The sequence below is a fragment of the Bos grunniens genome, chromosome 11, assembly GCF_055505025.1.
Source record: "Bos grunniens cultivar Pamir isolate PY7600 chromosome 11, Bosgru_T2T1.0, whole genome shotgun sequence".
In the NCBI taxonomy this organism is placed as follows: domain Eukaryota; kingdom Metazoa; phylum Chordata; class Mammalia; order Artiodactyla; family Bovidae; genus Bos; species Bos grunniens.
The window spans coordinates 36,340,950-36,367,692 of NC_141175.1; the positions used below are offsets into that span (position 1 = coordinate 36,340,950).

Sequence of the window (26,743 nt, forward strand, 5' to 3'; positions counted from 1 at the left end):
CATACTGTAAAAGCAGCTTTGGTAGCTGTGGTTTACTTTGCTCCTGTAGGGAGATTTGCTGAGCCACAAGAGGCTTACAGGATGGGGGGTCCGGACCCTGGGGTTCTCTGTCAGCTGCCCAGGCAGCTCACCACTCTACACCACAGGCTTTTCAGTTAAATGGATAGATGACTTCCAAGCCCTCTTTGTGAACTGTGGTTTAATGAGTTTGTCCTCTGTCGTGACAAGACATGGCAATCTTTAAGCACCTCAGCTCTTCCCTGAAAGCACATCTGTCAAAAACACAGCTGAAAGAAAGGGAATAGACTAGAGAGGTATTGCAGCGTTTATGTATTTCACTCACAGGGACCTCAGGCCTGACTCCTACACCTGCTGTTAAGCTTGGTGCATTAGTTCCCTGATTCCTAGCAGCCTAACTGCTCAGAGAAGGTCTGTGGTCTCTAGACAGCCTAACCTATAGCCTGAGCTGGGCGGTGGGGGTGGAGGGAACTAAGAAACTATAGACAGCAGAATGCTAGACACTTAGACACACACGCCTCATTTGGCCTGGGTTGTCATGACTGTATGGCCCACTCTGAGAGCTAATATTCATAATTGTGATTTAAGTCATTTAAAGGGGGATATGGAAGAGTAAATGTGAAGGCTACTTTGGAAAGATTTCAATCAAAAGCAATAGGGGAAAAAAGTTTTGGAGCTCGCAAGGAAGAGCTCTCAGTTACTGGGCGAAAGTCTGCTTCTCTTAGGAGAACCTTTGCTTGAAAAAGATTTTATTCCTTTACGTTTGGATGTACAAGTCAAGCAGCTAATTTAAGTCAAAGGCTTGCCTCAACATGCTCACCTTGTATTTATACGTGTGTTCTCTATAATTCAAGTTAGGAGAATATGATAGTTTAAAAACATCATTTTAGACAGCTGTCATACTTTCATCTGAAGTGAAATTTCTAAATGGAGTTGCTATTAAGGAAGAACATGAATTAGTTTCTCTTTTCCCACTGTATCCCCCTCCCATTCTCACAGAAGAAATAATAACTAAGGAGATGGCCAAAGAAACAACTAAACAAAAACTAGGATAGTTCAGGGACCACGTAGCAATCTTTAAATATACAAAGATTCATTATGTTTCTGATCTTTTTTTTATCTAAGCACAATGGAAAACTGTCTGACTGAGTTTTCAGCAGACTTCCTCTCTGTTTAAATGTTTTATGGTCTTTGGTCAGCTCTTGCTGCAAAACCCCATTTGACCTTACACTCTCCAGAGCTGTGTTTTTTTTTAATTTGAAGGAAGACGAATATAGAATTAAAAATGGGGAGTTCCCAAGGACTCTGAATTTGCCCCACATAAAATGATGGGCAGAACTAAGTTGGAAGCTTAATTGAAAGAACCTGGCTACCTTAATCTATGGGTTGTATTTTCTCAGCTGGAAGTCAGGTTGGAGAAAGAAATTAGGTAGACTCAGGTTTGTTTTAATTGCTTCTAAGAAAAAAGTGATAATAATAGGTATCATTATAAATATCTGCTAGGTGCCAAGTATTCTACATGTACTCATTATGTCTTATAAACCACCCAACAGCCTTGCATGGTAGGTACTATCCCATTTTAAAGATGAGAAAACCTAGACTCAGAGAGTTTAGCAAATTGCGCAAGGTCACCCAGGTCATAACCGGTTGAGTAGGAATCAAGCCTGGATCTGTCAAATTCCTAAGATCATATTCTCTCCACTATACCTGCCCGTTCTTACATTCCCTTAGGCTCCACCCTTTATGTATCGAGCACTTTCTACGTGCCAGATGCTGTACCACATGCGCTATTTTCAACCTGGAGGTTAGAGTCTTTCCAGTTTTACAATGAGGAAGAAGCTCGGAGAGGTCAGTGAATCTACCAGTGCGATATGATCACTAGGTGGAACCTAGGTCGCCACCTCCAGGGCACGTGTTTTTCACGTGACCCTTCAGCCTCAATGAGATAAGCTCTTTTCCTGTTCATCTCACCAGAGGAAACTGAACCTTAAGCAACCGAAGAATGGAGTGACTTATCTCTGAACATTTCCACAACCATCTAATCTAGTGGGTCAGACATTTTCCTGTAATTTTGATACCCCAGCACAGTATAAATCTGGAGTGGAGAATGCTTGGGAAGTGTAATACACAAAAAATAAGTTCATGCAGCTTTCTGCATAGGAGAGTGACAGGGTGGCCAGGGTTCTAACGCTGTCTTGTAAGGAAACATACAGTCACTCTTGAGGGTTCTGGTTTCCAAGCACTGCCACATATTTGACCTAAACTATTTCCCATCCCAGTCTTAAACCCAGTCCCAAATCTCAGGCTCTGCTGTAGAATTGTCCTCATAGAAAGTTAGAGCTGTTTGAGAGAAAACGGAAGACTCCTATAAGCTGATGAAGCCCATCACCAAGCTAACCCCTCATAGCCTCCCTCTGACCATAAGGGACACACTAGTAAGTCTTAAGAGATGTTTTGTAAAGTGGAATCGGTTCACAAACTTAGAAGTGAGTGACTGCACTCCTCTAATAATAAATAATAAATTATTTGTGATTTGTGCATGTGTACCTTCTAAAACATTCTCCTTTCTAGAAGACTTCTACCATTTGAGGGTATTTAAATTACAGGAAAATTTCTGACCAGAGTGGGTGAAATGTTCAAGGATCTCGCTGCTCATGGAAGAAAGTCCACACCGCTTTGCTTTGTGCTCATGACTCTCCACAGTTTGGAGTATTTATCCAAAGCACCCCCGCACCAGCATTGTATCCTCTGGTCAGTGCTCCCTCTGCCCTGATCACCCTCATCCCCTCACCCTCCTCTCCTCTGACTGCTCGATGCTGTTCCCTCTGCCTGGAATCCCCTCACCTTTCTCTGTCCCTTCCCTGTCATAAGCCTCTCACTGCAACTGCCTGTCCAAATCCTAGTGGTCTTTCAAGGTCCTGGTTATCCAGCAAACCTTCTAGAAGCCCTTGGATTATCTTTCCACCCCCACCCAGGCAGTTACTACCTCTATTATAACCCACCGTCATTTTCCTGCCTGAGAACAGTGATGGTCAGCAGGAAGGACCAGGCTTTACTCAACTTGGCCCCCTAGAGCTAGCTCATAGTAGATTCTCCAGGAATGCTTCTCAAATTGGATACTTGTTGCTATTTTCTCTAGCGTATAAAGCTCATAACCAGACCCTTTCAAAAATAAAAATAACTAGTTTCAGAATTCTTTTTCTTCTTAAAGCCTAGTTAGTCATCCTTCACTTTGGAGTAGTTGCGTTATTTGCAAATTTGTGCCTGGCAGGATGTTCTAATTTTTTAAGACTGGAATTTAAACTGACCATTGTCAGTCCTCCTCCTTTTCAGAATTTGTCCTATTCCTTCTAATCATCTGCCTTTGGTAAATCATCCATGATATTTTGAAATTAGAAGCTTATGACTCTTTAAAGACTTTGCCCAGCTTTTAAATGCCAAGGATTTTGCATTTGAATATATTTTAACTTATTTAAGGATTATTCTAATCAAATTCTTCCTTAATTTAGCCAGATTTCTGTTTTAATCCTCCCAGGCCAGGAGTTTATTTATTGTGACTACATTCTTTTAAAGATAGAAGTTTAAATGGTATTAAATTATGTTGGACTATAAAGGAAGCTGAGCGCCGAAGAATTGATGCTTTTGAACTGTGGAGTTGGAGAAGATTCTTGAGAGTCCCTTGGACTGCAAGGAGATCCAACCAGTCCATCCTAAAGGAGATCAATCCTGGGTATTCATTGGAAGGACTGATGTTGAAGCTGGAACTCCAATACTTTGGCCACATGATGTGAAAAGCTGACTCATTGGAAAAGACCCTGATGCTGGGAAAGATTGAGGGCAGGAGGAGAAGGGGACGACAGAGGATGAGATGGTTGGATGGCATCACTGACTCAGTGGACATGAGTTTGGGTAGGCTCTGGGAGTTGGTGTTGGACAGGGAGGCCTGGCATGCTGCAGCTCATGAAGTCACAAAGAGTTGGACATGACTGAGCGACTGAACCGAACTGAACTGAAATGCTATTTATGATTTTTCTCTGCATCTCTTAAAAACATGCTTCCTTCTTTATGTCTCTTGTCGTTGACCTCTCCTCACTTTTATGGTCTCTGCCAGGCAGAGTTCCTAGACATACATCAACTACCTGCCTTGTGTCTAGCCCAGTGTTCACATGTGGAGAATATAGAATTACGACAGGAACACTGAATTGTTAGCAATTCAGCCAAGACTATATCATGGGCACGTGTCACTTAGTGACAGAGTGGGCAAGAGATGCTTCCTGGAAGAAGGCCGCAGAAGCAAGAGCAGCTTGTAGGGACTGAACCAGAAGCCAGGCCTGGGGAAATGCCAGGATCCAAATGGAACACATCCTCAGGGGACACAGAAACCAGAGGACATCACAGGAAGTGCACAGTGTCGCACCTACCATTCATTTCCAGGAAGCGTGGGTCCTCATGTGTAGCCTGGGACCTGCAACATGGGATGTGCTCACTCAGTGTGTGTTAGATGAGGGAATAGACAAACCTGGAAAAGCAGGCAGAGAAACACCAGGCTAAGGAAGATTTCCCATGCGGAGGACCCCTCAGTCCTGGCCTCGGCCATTGGCTGCTTTTCTCCTGGGGAGGACAGCCCTGATGAGGCCTTGTTTGGAGTACAAGTTGAAAGCATGCAGAGTTCTAGGACAGAGGCATTTCCAACAAACTGAGTCATGATGAGACGAAACCCAGATAAACCTAGGGAAGGAAGGAGGTTCCTCCAGGAAGGGAGAGCAGCTTGGCCGTGAGCTTCCAAGGGCAGCCTTGGCTTCCTTCGTCTTTGTGTCCCCTGTTCCTCTCCACATGTGCAAAGGTGAGGGCAGTGGTGAGAAAGAAAGTGGGATCAGTGAAATAGGACAGGTTATAGCTTCTCTGAATTGAATGTATACAATACGAAAAGAGTCAAATAAAAATGGAAACTGATGACTTCCCTGGTGATCCAGAGGTTAAGACTCCGTGCTGCCATTGCAGGGGTACCCAGTTTGATCCCTGGGCAGGGAACTAGATCCCGCATGCCCCAACTAAGAGTTCACATGCTGCAACTAAGACCTGGCACAACGAAATAAATAATTTTTTTTTTTTAAAAGAAAATGTTTACATCTGCACAACATCAAAGCTTTATTGACTTCTTCCCTGTTTACGGAGTATCCCCCAGACTCTGGTTCTGATTCAGCCCTTAACCTTCTGGATCCAACTCAAAATCCATCTCTTCTGCAAAGCGTCCACCTCAAGCAGTGTCCCGTCCCTCTGCACTTCTGCTGTCACCCCACGTGAGCTGTGGGAACTTCTCCCCTTCCCCTGTGCCTGCCGGTGCTCAGGGCCCAGATACCTTCATTCTTCCCAGGACTCCGCCTTCCACTCAGCAAATCTGGGAGCAAAGGAGCAACTCAGTGGACCAGCTGACTGTGCCAGCCTGACAGTGTTCTCATGAGAGAATGTGCCTCTTCTGCAGTGCCTCTGTAAGCTGTATTCCAGGTTTTCTGCACCATTTTCTTCTATGTTATTTTATTTTTCTTTACAACTTTGGTGTCTTATTTTTCCCTGAAGACCATTCAATTTTCTAAACTCTCTCAGTTTTATAAATGCTCCCATTTAAAAAAATATTTCTTTGAATATATGTACAAGGATCATAGAAAACATACCCATGTACTTTAAAGACTAATAAAACACCACCGACTGCAGAAATGGAACACAGCGCCAGTATCTTAGAAGCCCTAAGCGTGTCCCCCTCAGGAGTAACCACTCCCCTGAATTTTATGTTTACATGATACTTCTGTCACGTAACATATACCCATGAACAACATATCATTATTTTTTCCTGTTTTTGAAATTTATACAAATGGAATCATATTGATTGTTTTGTGATGCTCTGAATATCAATGTCTGTCTGCTTTGCTTGAGTATATGCTGCTGCTGCTAAGTTGCTTCAGTCGTGTCCAACTCTACGACCCCATAGACGGCAGCCCACCAGGCTCCCCTGTCCCTAGGATTCTCCAGGCAAGAACACTGGAGTGGGTTGCCATTTCCTTCTCCAATGCATGAAAGTGAAAAGTGAAAGTGAAGTCGCTCAGTCGTGTCTGACCCTCAGCGACCCCATGGACTGCAGCCTGCCAGGCTCCTCCATCCATGGGATTTTCCAGGCAGGAGTACTGGAGTGGGGTGCCATTGCCTTCTTCGACTTGAGTATATAAAAAGTACCAAAACAAACACCATGTACCCACCTTAGCCAAATCTTAATGTTTTGCTGGTAATTGCTTCTGCTTTTGTTTTCACTTTGTTTTTAAAGAAAGAGCACATTACTAATTTGGTTACGTCCCCCTGAGAACCCCTCCATAATGCATTCCTATCCCTCTCTCCTTTCCCATTACCCCCAGAGGGAACTTCTTTCCTTAATCTGGTGTTTATCATTCCCGTGCACGTTTTTATACTTCTACTACATAGGCATTCATAAGCAGTGTGTAATACTGTATGCATGTTTTTGGACTTTGTAAGTTTATACTGAACACTGTTCATCTATAACTTGCTTTTTCCACTGAACATTATGTTCTTGAGGTTTTTCTGTGTTGGTACATGTAGCCCTAGCTCATTCATTTGAACTGCTGTAAGGTATTCCATTGAGGAATGTACCACAGTCTCCTGTTGATGGACACTTTAAGATGTTTCCAGTTTTTGTTATCACAAACAGTGCTACAGCAAACCTTCTCCTACCTTCTTATGCACTTGTGGCAGTGTTTTAGGAGTGGGAATGCCAAGTTATGAAGTCTATACATCTTCACTTTTACTGTACAGGAGGTTATAGAAATTTATATTCTCATTGTCAATGATGAGAAATTACAGTGTTCCACATCTTTGACAATACTTGGGGATTGCTGGTGCTTTTAATTTTTGCCAGTCTAATACGTATGAAATGGAATCTCCTTGAGGTTTATAATTTTGCATTTCCCTTAAATACTCCTTTAGTTCAACAAGCATCTATTGAGTATCTCTCCTGTGTTATGTCATGCCCTGTGCCAAGTGCTAAGAATATAAAATAACTAATTCATGACCCCTACCCCTAGGAGCACTCAACTTTTGTAGTAATTCCCAGCTGGGGAGGCATATCAGAGACACTTCAGGTGCACTTTCAGGAACCAGAGGTCTGAGATGGGGCCCAAAGGTTAATTCCTTGGTGATGCAGATGCTGACTTTTAGTTGAGACCCTCTGAGCTCATGGCAGAAGAAGCTTAGCTGATATGGTTCAGCCTGGGTTCATTTATGTGGCCAGGTGGGAGAACCTGGCTCTTCCTGGGCCCACACTATGGCATCCCTTTCACAGTGAGATTCTTCCTGGAGTTTTGTGTGAATGGCTCATTGGGGGTCAGAAATATTAATTTGTCTCTAGAAAGTACCTCAAAAGCAAATGCTAAACAAAATGTAAGCAGGAACCAGATTTCCTATAACTTCACCTACCTGGGAAGTTAGCTGTAAACCTGGAAGGAAACGAACAACAGCAGGCGGAAGAGGAGGAGGAGATAGTATCTGAACTCCAAACAGTGCCCGAACCAGAGCTCACACGGCATCACTTCACATCATACGGCCCCTGCTCCACACCAGGTGCTGGCCTACGGATAGAGAATCAACCACACTGACTCTTCAGGAGCTGAGATGCAGGCTGGATAAAGCAGACCAAAGGCAAAGAGAAGAGGCAAGAGAGAGAGACCATACTGAGGCCGGGCTGGCCATGGTGAGAAGTGGCCAAGGAAAAGGAGCAGAAATAAATAAAGGGACAGAAATAAATAAAGTTTGTGATCAGGGGGCGAACGGCACACACATGCCAGTTGCACTGGGGACCTCAGCACCACCTCAAAGGCATGTCAGCTCCTTAACTGAACAGTTCTGGGGGTCTGGCTCGTGGTAGGAGGCATTTGTGAAAGAGCAAGTGAAGTCTTCTCTCTTTTTAAACTTTTTATTTTGTATGGGAGTATAGTTGATCAACAATGTTGTGTTAGTCTCAGGTGGACAGCAAAGTAATTCAGTTATATCAGTACATATACATACATCTGTTCTTTCTCAAGTTCTTTTCCTGTGTTGGTTGTTACATAATATTCAGCAGAGTCCCTGTCTATACAGTAGGTTTTTGTTGGTTATCCATTTTAAATATACCAGTGTATACAGGTCAATCTCCAATTCCCTAACTATCCCTTCCCCCCCACCTTGTAATCATAAATTCATTTTCTAAGTTTGTGAATCTGTTTCTGTTTTGTAAATAAATTCATTTGTATCATTTCTTTTTAGAAGGTGAAGTCTTATTAACACTTGAGACTCTCGTGTATATGATCTTTTCATGTGTTGTTTGTCATCAAGAAAAGGCTAAATTCTTTTCAGTATGTTATTTTTACTGAGATGTAAAGGTCTGTACAAAGTTTAGAAAGAGATCCATCAAAATAGTTAAACACTGTGAAAATTTATGCTATAGGTAGAAATTTCACATATATAGAAGTGTATAAAACTAGACTGAAAGAAAAATACAAAGTAAGGAAAAAGGACGAGTCGGAGGAAAGAATGAATGTTTATTTACTACCTGTTCTGTTTTTGTTCAGTTCTTTCAACAATGCTATAAGAATTATTACCCTCATTTTTCAGGTGAGAAAAATCAAGATTCAAAGAGATGAAATATTTTGCCTATGGTCTCACCACTAATAAATGAATAGAGCTCAGAATTGAAACCCATTTTTATCAGACTCCAAAGGCTGTGTATACTTTTTCCATCATATCGTGCTGTCACCTCCCATACTAGGATTTTTAGCATTTACAGCAAAATCCGGGAAACTTCAGCTTTTAGTTTGTTAATATTACTACACCCCCAAAGGTCATCTGTTTACATGATCAAATCACACAAAAAAGTGAAAAATTGAAACCAGTGTATTAAAATGTGGTTAATATTTGGTCTCCTTAGTCACTTAAATGTAAGGCAGTGATGATAAAAAGAGACTCCATTTGATTTTTAATGCCTTGAGTAGGGACACTTCTGAATTAGAAAACTTGTCTTTTCTGTTTCTTATAGGTGAGTATTTTGGATATGTGGTAGTTAACTTTCTAGTGGTTGGGATCCATGTGTCTCAGAGGTACGATCAGGGGTGGTCAGTCAATAAGTGGCAACTTCCCTAATTGGTTGTGTGCCCACAAGCCTGGGAATGAGACGTGTACAAACTGCTCTTAAGAAGAATGGACCTCAGATGGAATCATTGTCGGAAGGGGAGTTTACAGCCAGTCAACATGGGGTTAAAACTAGCTCCTATTGAGGCTTCGAGGAACTGGAGGGGCCTGAGAGGACTGGAAATCGGAACGTAACCATTGCCACCACAAAGTGAATCCATGAAGCATCTTCCCTACTAGCCCAAGCACACAAGAATACAGAGTTGGGAAGGTTTGGAGGAATGAAATAATGGCTCACTTGTGAATAATGATGAAAATATTTGATGATGCGACTCCCAGGGAAGCAATTATGGTTAACCCCTCATTTGTCTGGCATTTTCAAGGATTGAACTGTCCCACATAACTGAATTTTCCAGACAGCTAAAACTTTCCTATTTATGCGCCTTGAATGTTTTTAACCATGCTTGATGGAAATATTTCTGAAATAGATTATACGATTATCCTGCCTTCTTGAACAGAAGCTGCAAGGAATAACATTTCCTTTAGTTTCCTTGCATTGCAGGTCCAAGAAGACCTGATTTCAAAAGTTGAAATAGTTAGGTCTTGTAATGTCTGACATAACAAGGAATCCAGAGCTGGGCAGTACCAGAGAGAGATGAATTCGACAGCTCAGTGACGTCAGGCTGACTTTCCGCTCATGGTCACGAGATGAGTGCCAGCTCCAAGCCTCAAGATCTCACATGATAAGATCTAGGCAAAAATGAAATGGGGGCTTCTCCATATGTGTCTTAAATTAGGAAAAGATTTCTCAGAGACCCCTGGCCGACTTCCACTCAGGTCCCATTGGCAGAACTGAATCACATTTCTTTGCCTTGGTTTTATAGAAGGTTGAGGAAGTAAATGCTCTCCGACTATGGGAGGAGGTGTCTGAACATATAAAAGAAGATGGAGAATGGCTGTTGGTTAGGCAACCAAGAGTGTTGGCCCCGTTACCAAGATTGGGAGTGAACATCACTATGTATGGTAATAGCTTGAGGGAACGATCAAGCTCTTTGTTCCTGCACTGAATCGCGCCCCCACCCCCCAACTGGGATGCTTTGTGATTTCCTAAGTCTGCTTTTATTTATTATTCTCTCTCAGTGCTTTGTGCCAGACTGCTAGTTATCACTATTTGCTGTTAATGTCCCTTGTTCTAATCTTGCCATAATTAGATTTTTTTCCTTTTTCCTGGAAAAACCATATGATCAAACTTGTTAGAACAAAGCCTGAAATGTTGAGTATCTGGCAGCTGTCCTGTGGATCCGATACACAATGTGGCATTTTTCTTTTGGCTGTCCAGTGTCTTTTTTCCATTGTTGAGGTCTGAGGCTGGGAAGTGAAGTTTCTCGAGAGTCTTGTGAACTTAGATAAAACTAATGAAGTCTTCTGGTGCAAGGATGAGCACATAGGAGCAGTTAAGCATATTTACTAGAGAAGATAAAACCATCAGAACTTCAGCATGGTTTGGAGAGAGGCGGCAAAAGTTTCTCAGTGCATCCGGCGCCTCTCAAAGCTGCACGGCGGGCAGTTCTCTGGGACTGTGACCAGTAGAACCTGTCACTGCTGTGACTGTCCAGCGTAAGGCAAGCTGGTGCAGAACTTAATTATTCCTGCCTTCTGCCAGGGCGTCAGAGCCCTGTGAGCAACTCCTGTGAAGTGCCTAGGTTGAGCAGAATTAGCAGTGTTTGAGTGTGACTCGTTTCAACAAGTTCTTGAAGAAAATAATGCTTAGGAAATGGCTATTGAAAATTATACTGAACAAGGAGGGGACCATTTCTTCTGTGGCTCAAGAGCTGGGCAAAATTCAGTCTCTGAATCCAGAGAGAAGGAAATAGGAAGCACTTGTGAAAACAACGCTGACAATGAGTAACTGAATCCAATGAAATGATTCTACTCTGGGAATCAAACCTGAGCTAGTAGAGGAGTTGGATTCTAAGGAAGCAGATGTTCAGATGCTCAGATTTAACATGGCTGAGACAACGAGCCCAAACTGCCTAGAAGCTTAGGAGTTTCTTAAAGCGAGTTAGCTGTTTGAAGGCTCAGCAGTCATTATTTTAATGTTCAGAAAAATCATGACGTAGCCTGAAGGCAAAATGTAGTGTCAGAAGCATTTGGGGATAAGGAAAACAAAAAAATTTTTTTTTAATTCTAACTAATTTGTACCATTCAAATCATTCTTATAAGAAAAATGCAAAGTATTTCTCATAGGTATTTTAGTTATTAACTCCTTCTTAGAACATTTTTAAAGAAGTCATCCTTCTACTGACTGCTGACTGATCCAGGCAGGATATGCCCTCGTTAAACTGAGCAAGATATTTATATTTTTTAAATTTTATTTTCTCATGTGTGAATTAATATGTGGATTACCAAGTTTTATCTTTGAAGGACTCTGACCAGTCCTACCCCTTCTAATGATGTAGCTACTGTGTTCAAATTTTAGTATTGACTCCAGCTACACTTTTTAAGAAAAATCTCCATGGCAAAATAATTATGTAATCAAATACTTTTGGGGAAATCTTGGTACATATCAGCTAACAGGTTTTTTAAAATCAGAATAACTCACTCATTTAGGTAAATAAAATTTTGTTTATATTTTGAATTGTTCCTGGTCTTAATTGGGCATTAAGGGGGTCAGAGTGGATGTTTCAGGACTAGGTGGGAAGATCATGTTTTAGCCTATCAAAATACCAGCATCTAATTTTCTACAAAACAAAATAACAGGAACAAAAAATAGAATGCATTTCAAAGCCCCAGAAATCTGGTAGCTTAAGAGTCATGAAGCTTCTGATATTATGTATATTGCTTGGATACTAAATGATGACTGTACTTACTTTGAATTGGTAAATTATTGCCATTGAATTTTATTATTGAAAATTACTGCTGTTTTAAAGGGAACCTTGCATGTTAAATACTTCGCACCAATGCTATAGCTGTTGCTTTGGAGATTAATCTGAATCTCATTTTATGTATGAAACATATAAAATATAAACATGGTTGAAGTAAAATTAAAGTACATGTGAATAGGCATTTTTTTCTAAAATTAATCAGAGGAAATGAAATGAGTAATCAGAAGAGAGATAAACAGTTTTGGAAAATGATAGTTATTCCAAATGACTGAAGATATTTTATATCAAACTCTGTAAGATGAAGGGATTCAAAAGGGTTTTCTGAATCCAAGTACTTGTCATGTGAATTAGTCTGTTTTTCGTGTTTTGTATTATTCCTATATGTTACCAAATTTTTGCTTTGGCACAAACAGACATGTATTGAAACTGCATTGAGGCACTTGGAAAATGTGACTAAAGGATGGACATTCAAAATCTTGCCACTTTTCTTTGGTTGGGGGGTGATTCATCTGTAGAAACCCCCTACAGCACTGAGTCAGAGTCAGATATGCTCAGAGGTCTAAGAGGCCTTACCAACTGGACAGTTTTTTGTTTTTTAAGTTTGCTGCAAGCCTAACTTCCTTCAAAAAAATCATTTTGGGTACTTGGTAGGCCTATTCCAAGTCAAAGGTCACCCTAACTGACTTGGTGATACATGTATAGCTATCTAGTATGTCTTTTTCTTTCCTATATTTGCCTCATGGAGCCAAAAGGATGAACCCTGTACATCCTTCACAGCAGAGACTTTAGCTTACTAAGTTGTAATTTTAACATAGTGAGCAGTAAACCCAAGAGCAAAAGGCAATGTGAGCCAGTGGAAGGAGCTTAGGATTTAAATTACAGAACTAGATTTGAGTCCTGCCTCTGTATAGCTACGGTATGAACAAGTTAATAAACCTTTTGGAAACTCAAGTATGTCATTTATTAAATGCAGCTGGTGAAAATAATGTCTGCCTCAAGGAATTATAGGTATCAAATTAGATAAAGTATATAAAAGTACTCTGTAAAGCTAGAAAAGTCTATACACATTTTTCTTATTATTTTTTTAAACGGATGTGCCTATTCTGTGTCCTCAGAGTGAGTAACATTTACAGAAATACATGTTATATGCCTTGAGGAATTTGACATCAAAACAGTCTGTGTTTTTAGTGATAGTTTGCCTGAACTGAAAATAGGAAGTCATTTTATTTTTAAAAATGGAGTTAAAGGATCCCCAAATGAACATAAAGCACATAATATTTGTAAATAGCAAATATTAAAATCAGTATATACTGTAACAGTAGACATATGTAGTCCCTGTGGCATTCCATTAAGCAGCTCGTACTGATTGAGGAGATATATATGGTAACATATACGGAAAAACGTAAAACTGCTCAGTATCAAAGTTCACCGCTAGATTGAAAATAAAGTGATATACTTTCTTCTTTCCCGTGGCCCAGTTCACTTGCCCTCTTGATCCCCTTTCCAAATCCAATCTTTAAGAACAGTCTTCTTCAGATTCTGGATGAGAAAGACACTGCCCAGCCTTTGATGAGCTTATGATATAATAGGTACTTAAAAGAGATACACAATTAACTTCTCTGTGAATACTGGACAGGTAATTAGTGCCACAGCAGTTCAGGGGCCTGGGGTTGCCCAGTCTCTGTGACCATTTCCTAGTACTCTTTCGCACCTGTCTACACATCATGCCTCATATTGGTTTAATTTTTATTTATGGGTGATTTACCTCTCTACAGAAGAACTGTACAAAAAATATCTTCACAACCCAGATAATCACGATGGTGTGATCACTGACCTAGAGCCAGACATCCTAGAATGTGAAATCAAGTGGGCCTTAGAAAGCGTCACTACAAACAAAGCTAGTGGAGGTGATGGAATTCCAGTGGAGCTATTTCAAATCCTGAAAGATGATGCTGTGAAAGTGCTGCACTCAATATGCCAGCAAATTTGGGAAACTCAGCAGTGGCCACAGGACTGGAAAAGGTCAGTTTTCATTCCAGTCCCAAAGAAAGGCAATGCCAAAGAATGCTCAAACTACCACACAATTGCACTCATCTCACACGTTAGTAAAGTAATGCTCAAAATTTTCCAAGCCAGGTTTCAGCAATACGTGAACTGTGAACTTCCTAATGTTCAAGCTGGTTTTAGAAAAGGCAGAGGAACCAGAGATCAAATTGCCAATATCCGCTGGATCATGGAAAAAGCAAGAGAGTTCCAGAAAAACATCTACTTCTGCTTTATTGACTATGCCAAAGCCTTTGACTGTGTGGATCACAATAAACTGTGGAAAATTCTGAAAGAGATGGGAATACCAGACCACCTGACCTGCCTCTTGAGAAATCTGTATGCAGGTCAGGAAGCAACAGTTAGAACTGGACATGGAACAACAGACTGGTTCCAAATAGGAAAAGGAGTACGTCAAGGCTGTATATTGTCACCCTGCTTATTTAACTTCTATGCAGAGTACATCATGAGAAATGCTGAGCTGGAAGAAACACAAGCTGGAATCAAGATTGCTGGGAGAAATATCAATAACCTCAGATATGCAGATGACACCACCCTTATGGTAGAAAGTGAAGAGGAACTAAAAAGCCTCTTGATGAAAGTGAAAGAGTTGAGTGAAAAAGTTGGCTTAAAGCTCAACACTCAGAAAACCAAGATCATGGCATCTGGTCCCATCACTTCATGGGAAATAGATGGGGAAACAGTGGAAGCAGTGTCAGACTTTATTTTTCTGGGCTCCAAAATCACTGCAGATGGTGACTGCAGCCATGAAATTAAAAGATGCTCACTCCTTGGAAGGAAAGCTATGACCATCCTAGATAGCATTTTCAAAAGCAGAGACATTACTTTGCCAACAAAGGTCCATCTAGTCAAGGCTATGGTTTTTCCTGTGGTCATGTATGGATGTGAGAGTTGGACTGTGAAGAAGGCTGAGCGCCGAAGAATTGATGCTTTTGAACTGTGGTGTTGGAGAAGACTCTTGAGAGTCCCTTGGACTACAAGGAGATCCAACCAGTCCATTCTGAAGGAGATCAGCCCTGGGATTTCTTTGGAGGGAATGGTGCTAAAGCTGAAACTCCAGTACTTTGGCCACCTCATGCGAAGAGCTGACTCATTGGAAAAGACTCTGATGCTGGGAGGGATTGGGGACAGGAGGAGAAGGGGACAACAGAGGGTGAGATGGCTGGATGGCATCACTGACTCTGTGGACATGAGTCTGAGTGAACTCCGGGAGTTGGTGATGGACAGGGAGGCCAGGCGTGCTGCAGTTCATGGGGTCGCAAAGAGTCGGACAAGACTGAGCAAGTGAACTGAACTGAACTGCCTCTCTACCTAGATCATAAACTCCTTAAAGGCAGGGAAGACACCTTGTCTTAGATTGGCCAAAAAGTTTGGAAAACCCAAATGAACTTTTTGGCCAACCCATTGTTTCCTGGGCTCTCTCTCCACACCTGTTACCTAAGCGTCAGCCAGTGTTCATGGTTTAAGGAGAGTCTTGTACCCACCATTCATATTTAGCCAAAAATGTGTATTAAGATGCATTTAAGCCCTAACTTCCTTTTCCTTTCTTCTGTCTTTACAGTTGACCTGCCCCTGTTTTTTCCTCGAGATCAGCCAACTCTCACATTCCAATCTGTCTATCACTTTACCAACAGTGGACAGCTTTATTCCCAGGCCCAGAAGAACTACCCATACAGCCCCCGATGGGATGGAAATGAAATGGCCAAAAGAGCAAAGTAAGTGAATCATTGTTTTTGTTGTTGTTTTACTTGGCTGTGTTAGGTCTTAGTTGCGTACGAGGGATCTTCATTGCATCTTGCAGGATCTTCCCTTGCAGTGTATGGACTCTCTAGTTGTGGCACGCAGGCTCGGTAGTTATAAAGATGCTTGGACTTAGTTGCTCCACAGCATGTGGGATCTTAGTTCCCCAACCAGGGATTGAACCTTCTTCCCCTGCATTGCAATGTGGATTCTTAACCCCTGGGCCACCAGGGAAGTCCCCTGAATCAATTGTTGTTTCTTGCAAATAGGTAACATATTGTTTATCTAGTCCAGGGGTTGGCAAGCTACTGCCCTGTGCCTGTTTTTATGAATTAAGTTTTATTGAAACATAGCCATACCCATTTTTAAACTTATCTTCTGTGGCTGCTTTCATGCAACAACGGCAGGATGAACAGTTGGAACAGACCACATATGGCCTGGAAAGCCAAAAGTAATTGCTTTCTGGCCCTTTATAGAAAAAGTTAGCCAACTCCTCATCTAGCCTCATCAGGTAGATTGCCTTTAAAAAAAAAAATGGGTTACAGGATATCTCTGAAATCTACCTTTCTATTTAGATTAGATTCTATGTACTAGATGGGAATTGGAGTTATGGATAAACGGTGTCTATGATGAAAATATTGACAGCTGCTTTCACATTTTTTAAAATGGGAAATTTCAGCAGACAGTAAACAAATAGAATTTTGGTCTTGTTAGTCAACATGTGGATCCAGTACCTAGTTCTTCATATGGAACTGTAATGCCTTTGAAGGAACAGAATGAGTTATATTCCTCATTGCATCTCTGCAGCCATTGCCCAGAGTAGGGCCTGCATCATCTTTGAATAAATGGCTATACAGATAACTTAGAACTATTGATATCCTTAGGGAAATAAGTTGGGAATTTGAGGTTGAAGTTTAGCTGGAGTTTGGAATTTAGAGATATAACTATTGCACTTGAACCTCTCTATAGAAAGTGTTCCCCAGTCATATGGAATAGGTAAATATAAATGCAGAATGTTTTTTATAGGTAAGACTTTAGTATCTGGAGCACCAGTCTTCATGAACCATGGCCTTCCTAGACTGAAGCAACAGTGAGTGGGTCAGTGTCATAGTTTCCAAAAATAAATTACAATGTGGCAGGTGATTATTACTTTATCATACAGCTGTATGCTCACACCTGTGATTCCAGCTAAAGGATGTTCAAATCCAAAGAATTACAGAGATGAAGAATATCGATGCAGCGTCCTCTTCATTGCTCATCCAGTATTCACTGAGCATCTCCCATGTTCCAGGCAGTGTGCCCAAGGCTGGGGTACGGTGATAAACAAATCAGAAATTTTCCATGTCACCATGGAATTTATAGCCCAGCAGGAGAGATCAAAGCCTTTATGATATCAAACCAACTTGTGATGGTTTTTTAAAGTGTATACTAGTAAAACGTGGCCTTCCAGACCTAGAATGCTCTTGATTGGTAAGGCTTCTTGCTCTTTTCTTCCCCACTGTGGGTTCTCTTTCGGTCCGCAGGTGCCCCCTGGCATCTCCTATACTTTCTGTAGTACAAGGCTTTCACTCACAGCAGAAGTGGGACTGTTTTAAATAATGACAGGACAATTTTCTCTAGAAACCCAGATTGCCTCAGATTCATATGTGGAATCCAGAGCTGCTGTTGTCTGAACCTTCAGTGTGCCCTCCCTCCCTGTGTTTTTCCTTTTTGTCCACGATGCCCAAGTGTGAAATTCTATTTAAGAAAAAAAACAAACACATGCAAAGGTAACTAATGACAATGAGTAAGACTTACTTATCTTGAAATAAACTTGAAAGGGGGATTATGAAATAAGTTTTATGTTTGATGAATTGCAGTTTAATTTTCTGGGCTTTCCCTGGGTCTACATAGGATCTGTCCTTAAAAGATGGGCTGTTATTTGTGGTATGTGCTGTGGAGTCTAAACTAGACGTGTTTTTGTGGTTTCCATGGCAAAGTTATCTCCGTATGTGTGTGTGTATGCACATGTGCGTGTGTATGCCCATAGACACACATGCTTTTTCAGTAAACATTTTAGCATGTATGAATTTAGTCTTTAAGGACTTGCAGACCAAAGCCTATGATTTCAGTGTAGGCATATCGTAAGTGAAGCCTGTTTATCTTAATAGATTGGTTCAGAATTGCAAGAGACCTTTGCTTTACGTTACCACCAGCCTAAAGAAAACATCTGAGGTAGTGTTTAAAAAAAATCTGCCTTCTACTGTAGTGAAGATGGATCCATTTTAAGTGTAATAAAAGAGAAAGCCAGCAGCTCATGCTAGAAAGAAGTAGTTTAAAAACTCCCTTCTTAAACTGACCCGAGTAACTTCCCTGAGCTGTGTCAGAAGTCCAGGTAGTGGATAAGCACAACCAGAGAACTGTCCTGCAGTACAGACTAGAGACTGGGGGAGAAGGTGAAGAGACAGGACAGAAAGAGACAGAAGCCAACTGCAGCCTTCCTTACACTCCCTGCTGCTTTGTCCTGTGAAGATACTGTCTGTACACAGTGCGCACAGGCTGTAATTCACTAGGAGAGCTCTGCCCAGGACATAAACACTCTCATGGTTTATGAACAGCACTACAGCCCTTGGAGTGGAGTCAGCTGTTTATTCCCTCCCATAGAGCAAAATTCTAAACACGTGAACTCAGAAAGGCCACTTTCTGGCACTGACCAGGGCTTCTCCTGTGACTTGTACTTCTTGCTCATGGCTGTCCAGCAAATTCTGTCCTCACAAGTGAATCCCCTCTGCTGGGTGAGCACAGGCCCTGGGGTCATGTGCACCCCAGTTCCCATCACAGATTCTAATCTGTAAGCTCTGTCACCGTGGGCAGGGCTATTAATCTTCCCAAACTTCCTCCTGTAAAACAAGACTATACTCCTCCCTATGATAGGCTTGAGGTGAAGGGTCAGTCAGGGGTTGGACATGGGAAAGACCCTTGGTTGGATTTAGCGTCTGCTTTGACTTACAGTGCCTTTGCCTGCTGCTTTCATCCTGCTCTCTTTCTGCTCCTGCAAATCTCCCCTTCCTTCCACACTCTTCCTTATGGTTTTCCATCCACGTTAAATTACAGGCAGTTCTTTCACCTCTCTCCAGTTTGGGTTGACTATTGGTCATAGACTGCTTTGAAATCCCTTATGTATTGTTCTTTGCTTTTTCACATCTTTGTATACATCTCATTTCCTTCATCTACCTGTGACTCCTTTGAAGGCAAGGGTTTTGCATATTTCTTTTAAAGATATCTTTATCATTTAAACGTATTTATTGTAGCATAATTTAGGTACACTTATAGTTTAGCAGTGGCCACAGGACTGGGAAAGGTCAGTTTTCATTCCAGTCCCAAAGAAAGGCAATGCCAAAGAGTACTCAAACTACCGCACAATTGCACTCATCTCACACACTAGTAAAGGAATGCTCAAAATTCTCCAAGCCAGGCTTCAGCAATATGTGAACCGTGAACTTCCTGATGTTCAAACTGGTTTTAGAAGAGGCAGAGGAACCAGAGATCAAATTGCCAACATCCACTGGATCATGGAAAAAGCAAGAGAGTTCCAGAAAAACATCTACTTCTGCTTTATTGACTATGCCAAAGCCTTTGACTGTGTGGATCACAATAAACTGTGGAAAATTCTGAAAGAGATGGGAATACCAGACCACCTGATCTGCCTCTTGAGTAATCTGTATGCAGGTCAGGAAGCAACAGTTTGAACTGGACATGGAACAACAGACTGGTTCCAAATAGGAAAAGGAGTACATCAAGGCTGTATATTGTCACCCTGCTTATTTAACTTCTATGCAGAGTACATCATGAGAAATGCTGGGCTGGAAGAAACACAAGCTGGAATCAAGATTGCTGGGAGAAATATCAATAACCTCAGATATGCAGATGACACCACCCTTATGGCAGAAAGTGAAGAGGAACTAAAAAGCCTCTTGATGAAAGTGAAAGTGGAGAGTGAAAAAGTTGGCTTAAAGCTCAACATTCAGAAAACGAAGATCAGGACATCTGGTCCCATCACTTCATGGCAAATAGATGGGGAAACAGTGGAAACAGTGTCAGACTTTATTTTTCTGGGCTGCAAAATCACTGCAGATGGTGACTGCAGCCATGAAATTAAAAGACGCTTACTCCTTGGAAGGAAAGTTATGACCAACCTAGATAGCATATTCAAAAGCAGAGACATTACTTTGCCAATAAAGGTCCATCTAGTTAAGGCTATGGTTTTTCCCGTCGTCATGTATGGATGTGAGAGTTGGACTGTGAAGAAGGCTGAGTGCCAAAGAATTGATGCTTTTGAACTGTGGTGTTGGAGAAGACTCTTGAGAGTCCCTTGGACTACAAGGAGATCCAGCCAGTCCTTTCTGAAGGAGATCAGCCCTGGGATTTCTTTGGAAGGAATGATGCTAAAGCTGAAACTCCAGTACTTTGGCCACCTCATGCGAAGTGTTGACTCATTGGAAAAGACTCTGATGCTGGGAGGGATTGGGGACAGGAGGAGAAGGGGACGACAGAGGATGAGATGGTTGGATGGCATCACTGACTCGATGGACGTGAGTCTGAGTGAACTCCGGGAGTTGGTGATGGACAGGGAGGCCTGGCGTGCTGTGATTCATGGGGTCGCAAAGAGTCGGACACGACTGAGCGACTGATCTGATCTGATCTGATAGTTTACATACAGTGAAGTAGACAGATTCAAGTGTAACTTTTGATGGAGTTTTGACAGTACCTTCTACCCCTTTCCAGTTAGTCTCCTCACTCCCAAAACAATGCTTTTTTCTATCACCATGTCTTAGTTTTTCCTTTTCTAGAAGCTTCTTTTAAATGGAATAATACAGATTATACTCTTTCACATCTTTTGTGTTCAACATAATTAATTTTAGACTTATCTGTTACGGCATTGCTTCTTTTCACTGCTGAGTAATATTTTATTATCTGAATATACTATAATGTACTAATCCATTCATCTGCATATGTGTGTTTAGGTTGTTTCCAGTTTGGGGATTTTTATGAATACAGCTGCTATGAACTTTCTTACATAAGTTTTTAATAGACATGCTTTCAATTCTGTGGGTAGATGATTGGGAGTGGGAATATGTGTATAATGAACTTTATAAGAAACTGACCACCTTTTTCATAATCGTGCCAGTTTGTACTCCCATTATTAATATGTCAGGTCCCAATTGTTGCATATCCTCTCCAACACTTGGTATTGTCAGTCTTTTTAATTTTAGCTATTCTAGAGGGAGTGAAGGGATATCACATTGAGCTTTTAATTTTGATATTCTAATTATTACTGATAAGCATATTTTCATGTGCTTATTGTTATAAGTGTTTGTTCAAATTTTGTGTATTTTTAATCAGGTTGTTGGTCTGTTTATTATTAAGTTTTAAGAGTTCTTTATATGTTCTTTGTCAGAAATATGTATTAGAAATATTTTCTCCCAATCTGTGGCTTGCTTTTTCATTTCTTAACAGTGTCTTTTGATGAGCAGAAAATTTTTAATGAAATCTGTTTTATCAGTGTTTTATTTTTATGTTAATATTTTTATATCCTCATAATTATTTGCCTTCCACAAATGCCTGAAGAGATTCTCCTCTTTCTCTAAAGCTTTGGTTTTGATTTGACATTTAGGTCTATAATCCATCTCAAATTCATTTTGGGGTATGGTATGAGGTAGAAGCTGAAGTTAATTTTTTTGTTTATATATCTCCAGGTATTTAAGCAACATTTGTTGAAAAAACTTCTTATTTTCCCCATGGAATTACCTTCATGCCTTTATCAAAATAAATAGACCATATATGAGTGGGTCTGTTTCTGGATATTCTGTTCTATCTAGTTTTCTGTTTATATACCAATAGTTCTTAAAGTCAGGAAATATAAATTCTCCAACTTTATTCTTTTTAAATATTGTTTTGTCTGTTTTAAGTCCTTTGTATTCCTGTATAAATTTTAGAATCAGTTTGCCAATTCCAACCCCAACCTTCAAAAAAGACCTGCTGAGATTTTTGATTGAGATGGCATTGAGTCTGTAGCTCAATGAAGAACTGACGGACATTTTAACAATACTGAGTTTTCCAATCAACAACATGATTTTTGTTTAGATTTTCTATATTTTATCTCAGATATGTCTTAAGATTTCATGTAGAACTCTAGTGTTTTGCTTTTATTGTGAATGATAGTTTTTCAGATTTCATTTTCCAGTTGTTGCAAGTATATAGGAATACAAATGACTTTTCTAGATTGACTGCTAAATTTATAATCCTACCAAGTTCTAGTAGCTTTTTTGTAGATTTCTTAGGATTTTTTACATAAACAGTCATATCATCTGTTAACAGCTTTACTTCTTTCTTTCCAGTGTTTATAATCTTTATGTTTTTTTTTGTTTCTTTTTTTTTTTTTTTTTTTAACCTGTACTGACTGGGACTTCCAGTTCATTGTTGTACACAAGCACTATGAGCAGACATTTGGCTTTATATATCCCCTTAAGGTTAATGTTAGCATTAGGTTTTACTTAGATGTCTTTAGCAGATTAAAGAAATTCCCCTATATTCCTGCTTTGCTAAGAGATTTTTATCATGGCTGAGTATTAAATTCTGTAGAATGCTTTTGTATCTATTGACATGATTCTGTGTTTTTTCTTTTTTCTGTTAAAATGGAGAATTACATTCATTAGTTTTTGACTGTTAGACCAACCTTGCATTCCAGCAATAAATAAACCCTTCTGAGTCATGATATTTTATCCTTTTTTGTATTATTTGATTCTATTTGCTAAAATTGTATTGAGAATTTTATATCTATGTTCATGAGTCATAGTGGTCAGAAGTTACTTTTCTTGTATTGTCCTTATTAGACTTTTATAGTAGCACTAAACTGGCTTCATAAAATGAATTGACAAGTTTTCCTTCCTCCTCTGTTTTCTGAAAGAGTTTGTGTAGGTTTTGCATTATTTTTTTTCCTCAATGTTTGGTAGAGTCTTATTTGTGGAAAAAAATTAAACATCTGTACTACACACAGAGATATTCAGATTTTTACAATTTCTCCTTCCATTAGTTTTAGCAAGTTGTGGGTTATTTTTTAAAGAAATTTATCCATCATATTTAAGTTGTTGAATTGATTGGCATTAAATTGTTTATGGTATTGTCTTACTTTCCTTTTAATATCTGTAGGATATAGTGGTATAACTTCTTTTATTCCTTATAGTGAAAATTTGTATCTTTATCCTCTTATCCCCTTTTCTTTAAAAAAAAAAATCTAGTTAGGGGTTTATCAGTTTTTCTAATCTTTTCAAAGAAGCAGCCTTTTACTTTGTTGATTTGTTTCACGTGGTTTGTTTTCCATTTTGTTCATTTATGCTTTTATTTTTATTATTTCCTTTGACTTATTTTCAGTTTAATTTCTTCTTTTTCAGTTTTCATTTCTCAAAATGGAAGTTTAGATCATTGATTTTAATCCTTTCTGCTTTTTTAATAGAAGCCTTTAAAGCTATAAATAAGGTTTGTTTTAGCTGTCTCTCTCAAATTTTGATACATTGTTTTTCTTTATCATTTTGTTAGAAAATTTTTTAAATTTCTTTTGTGATTTCTTTTTGAACCATGAGTTATTTATAATTGTGCTGCTTGAATTTCAAGTGTTTGGGGACTTTTCTAGTTGTTTTATTGTTACTGATATCTAATTTCTATTTTGGTCAATTATAATCTGTATGGCTTTAATCCTTTGAAATCTGTTGAGATTTGTTTTATGACTCAACATGTAGTCTATCTTGATAAATAGTCCATGTGAACTTGAAAAAAATGTTTGTCCTGCAATTTTGAGAATAGTGTTTTGGATACATATTAGTTACTTGTTAGTAGTATTCAGTCTTCTATATCCTATTTTTTGTGTGTTTATTATTATATCAGTCCTGAAAGGAGGTGTTAAAATTCCACCTATGATTTTGGATACGTTTATTTCTCCTTTTAGTTCTGTCATTTTTTTGCTTTTTGGATTTTGAAGGTTTGTTATTTACGTACATACATATTTGGAATTGTTACATCTTCTTGATAAATTGACCCTTTGACTCATGCTATTTCTGATAATACTCCTTCACTTGAATTCTGCTAGGTCTAACATGAATCTAGTTTCACCAGCATTCTTGTACTTATTTTTTGCGTGGTATATCTTTTTTCATCCTTGTTCTTTCATCCTGTGTGTGCCTTTATATGTCAAGAAAACCTTTTATAGGTTGTTTTTTTAAATCTAGTTTGATAATCTCTGCCTTTTAATTGGAGTATTTCATTCATTTACATTTCATATTATTAATGAGCTGGTTGCATATGTCTGCCTTCTTACTATTTGTTGTTTAATTTCCCCTGTTCTTTGTTCCTTTGTTGTTCCCTTCTAAATCTTTCACTTGATTTATTTGAGTATTTTTTAGTATACCATTCTCTCTTCTCTTGGTCTTTAAGTTATCATATTTTAGTTTTCAACACACTAAAACACATTCTTAATTCGTCTCAGTCTATGATGAATTAATACTATAACATTTCAAGTATAATGTAGAAACCTAAAACAGTATAATTCTCTTTATACTTTCTGCTATCCTCTGATATATCTTCATATATCATGAATCCCACAATATATTGTTATTACTTTGGCTTTAAATAGTCAGTTGACTTTTAAAGAATTTTAGAAAAGAAAGAAAGGTTATGCTCCACTTTATTTGGTGATTTCCAAATAAAGGTAATGGAAAATATATTTCCCCTCCAAAAAAGAAAAAAAAAAAAACACTTATTTTTAAATGTCTTCTTTGGAACAAGCCATCAGAGAGCCATGTCCAGCCTATATGCAGAAGACATTGAGACTCTCAGTCACCAAGAAAAGATACACCTGCATGACATCCAGACACCTCTGCCTTTCCTGTGGACTTTGCCATTTATCATGCACCCTCACATACTTTCTTGAAATCATCACTGTAGTCCTATGAGAAGATTAGTAAAGAAATTCTCACCACCCTTCATACATATGAAAAATCCTGAGGCTCAGAGAGACTCAGGGACTTTCTTAAGGGCACAAAGGTAACTTATAGTGGAGTCAGGACTCAACATAGGGCCTCTGACTTTCTGTACATCCACACCTAGGCAGATGGATTAAGTTTTCCATTCTCTTTACCACTTCTGAGCCTCCTTTCTCAGAAGCCTGGTATTTGAGTAACATAAATATAGAGAAGAAATACATGTGGCCTTTAAGAGCACTGACCCTAAAGTCAAGAGAGAGTTGGATTTAAACCTGTCTCTGCTGCTTACTAGCTGTGTGACTTTAGGCAGATTCATAATCTGAGTCTGTCTCCTTATCAATAAAATAGGGAAGCTAGTTTAGAATATCAAGTCAGTTCAGTTCAGTTGCTAAGTCGTGTCTGACTATTTGCGACCCCATGGACTGCAGCACGCCAGGCTTCCCTGTCCATCACCAACTCCCAGAGTTTACTCAAACTCATGTCCATTGAGTCGGTCATGCGATCCAACCATCTCATCCTCTGTTGTCCCCTTCTCCTCCTGCCTTCAATCTTTCCCAGCATCAGGGTCTTTTCTAATGAGTCAGTTCTTTGCATCAGGTGCCCAAAGTATTGGAGCCTCAGTTTCAGCATCAGTCCTTCCGATGAATATTCAGGACTGATTTCCTTTAGGGTGGACTGGTTGGATCTCCTTGCAGTCCAAGGAACTCTCAAGAACCACAGTTCTCCAACACCACAGTTCAAAAGCATCAATTCTTCAGCATTCAGCTTTCTTTAGAGTCCAACTCTCACATCCATACATGACTACTGGGAAAACCATAGCTTTGACTAGATGGACCTTGTTGGCAAAGTAATGTCTCTGCTTTTTAATATGCTGTCTAGGTTGGTCATAACTTTTCTTCCAAGGAGCAAGCGTCTTTTAATTTCATGGCTGCAGTTACCATCTGCAGTGATTTTGGAGCCCCCAAAAAATCTGTCACTGTTTCTATAGTTTCCCCATCTATTTGCCATGAAGTGATGAGACCAGATGCCATGATCTTAGTTTTCTGAATGTTGAGTTTAAAGCCAACTTTTTCACTCTCCCCTTTCACTTTCATCTAGAGGCTCTTTAGTTCTTCTTCACTTTCTGCCATAAGTGTGGTGTCATCTGCATATCTGGGGTTATTGATATTTCAAGTAGGATATGTGATTTTCTATTGTTGATGAACAACAGAAATTTAACATCTTATAACAGCACAAATTGTTATCTCATACTTTCTGTAGATCAGGAGTCCAGCACAGCCTTCCTCATTTCTCTGTTCAGGGTCCCAAAAGATTAAAGTCAAGCTGTTGGCTCAGGCTGTTACCGTATCTGAGGCTCAGGGCCTCTTCCAAACTCATTCAGATTGTTGGCAGAATTCATATCCTTGTGGTTGTAGGACTGAGGTCCCTGTTTTCTTGCTGACTGTCAGCTAGAGGCTTTTCCCTGTCGTGTGGGCCCCTCCATTGTCAAGCTTTTAGTGGTACATGAAATCCTCATATTTCCAATTTCTGACTGTGTCACTGACATCTAGACTCAGATTTAAAGGGCTTATTTGATTAGTCCAGGTTTACCAATTAATACTTCTTCCTTCAAGTCATCAATCCATTCCATGTAACATAAACCACTTGTGTGTGTGTTTGCTCTGTTGCTCAGTCATGTCTGACTCTTTGCAACCCCATGGACTGTTGCCAGCCAGACTCCTCTGTCCATGAAATTTTCTAGGCAAGAATACTGGAGCAGGTTGCCACTTTCCTGTTCCAGGGGATCTTCCTGGGATCAAACCCACATCTCTTGCATCTCCTGCATTAGTAATCCACTGACAGGAATGAAATACATCA

At 39.8% G+C, this 26,743-nt stretch overlaps 1 protein-coding gene across 14 annotated transcripts in view; it reads left to right on the forward strand.

Moving 5' to 3' along the window:
- The window catches only part of BABAM2 (BRISC and BRCA1 A complex member 2), a 478,104-nt gene that overhangs the window by 423,249 nt on the left and 28,112 nt on the right, over positions 1 to 26,743 (forward strand). For all 14 annotated transcript variants that reach the window (XM_086326104.1, XM_086326097.1, XM_086326096.1 and 11 more), the window contains one exon: positions 15,694 to 15,847. In XM_086326104.1, coding sequence (XP_086182230.1) covers positions 15,694 to 15,847 — 154 coding nt within the window. The remainder of the gene's footprint in view (positions 1 to 15,693; positions 15,848 to 26,743) is intronic.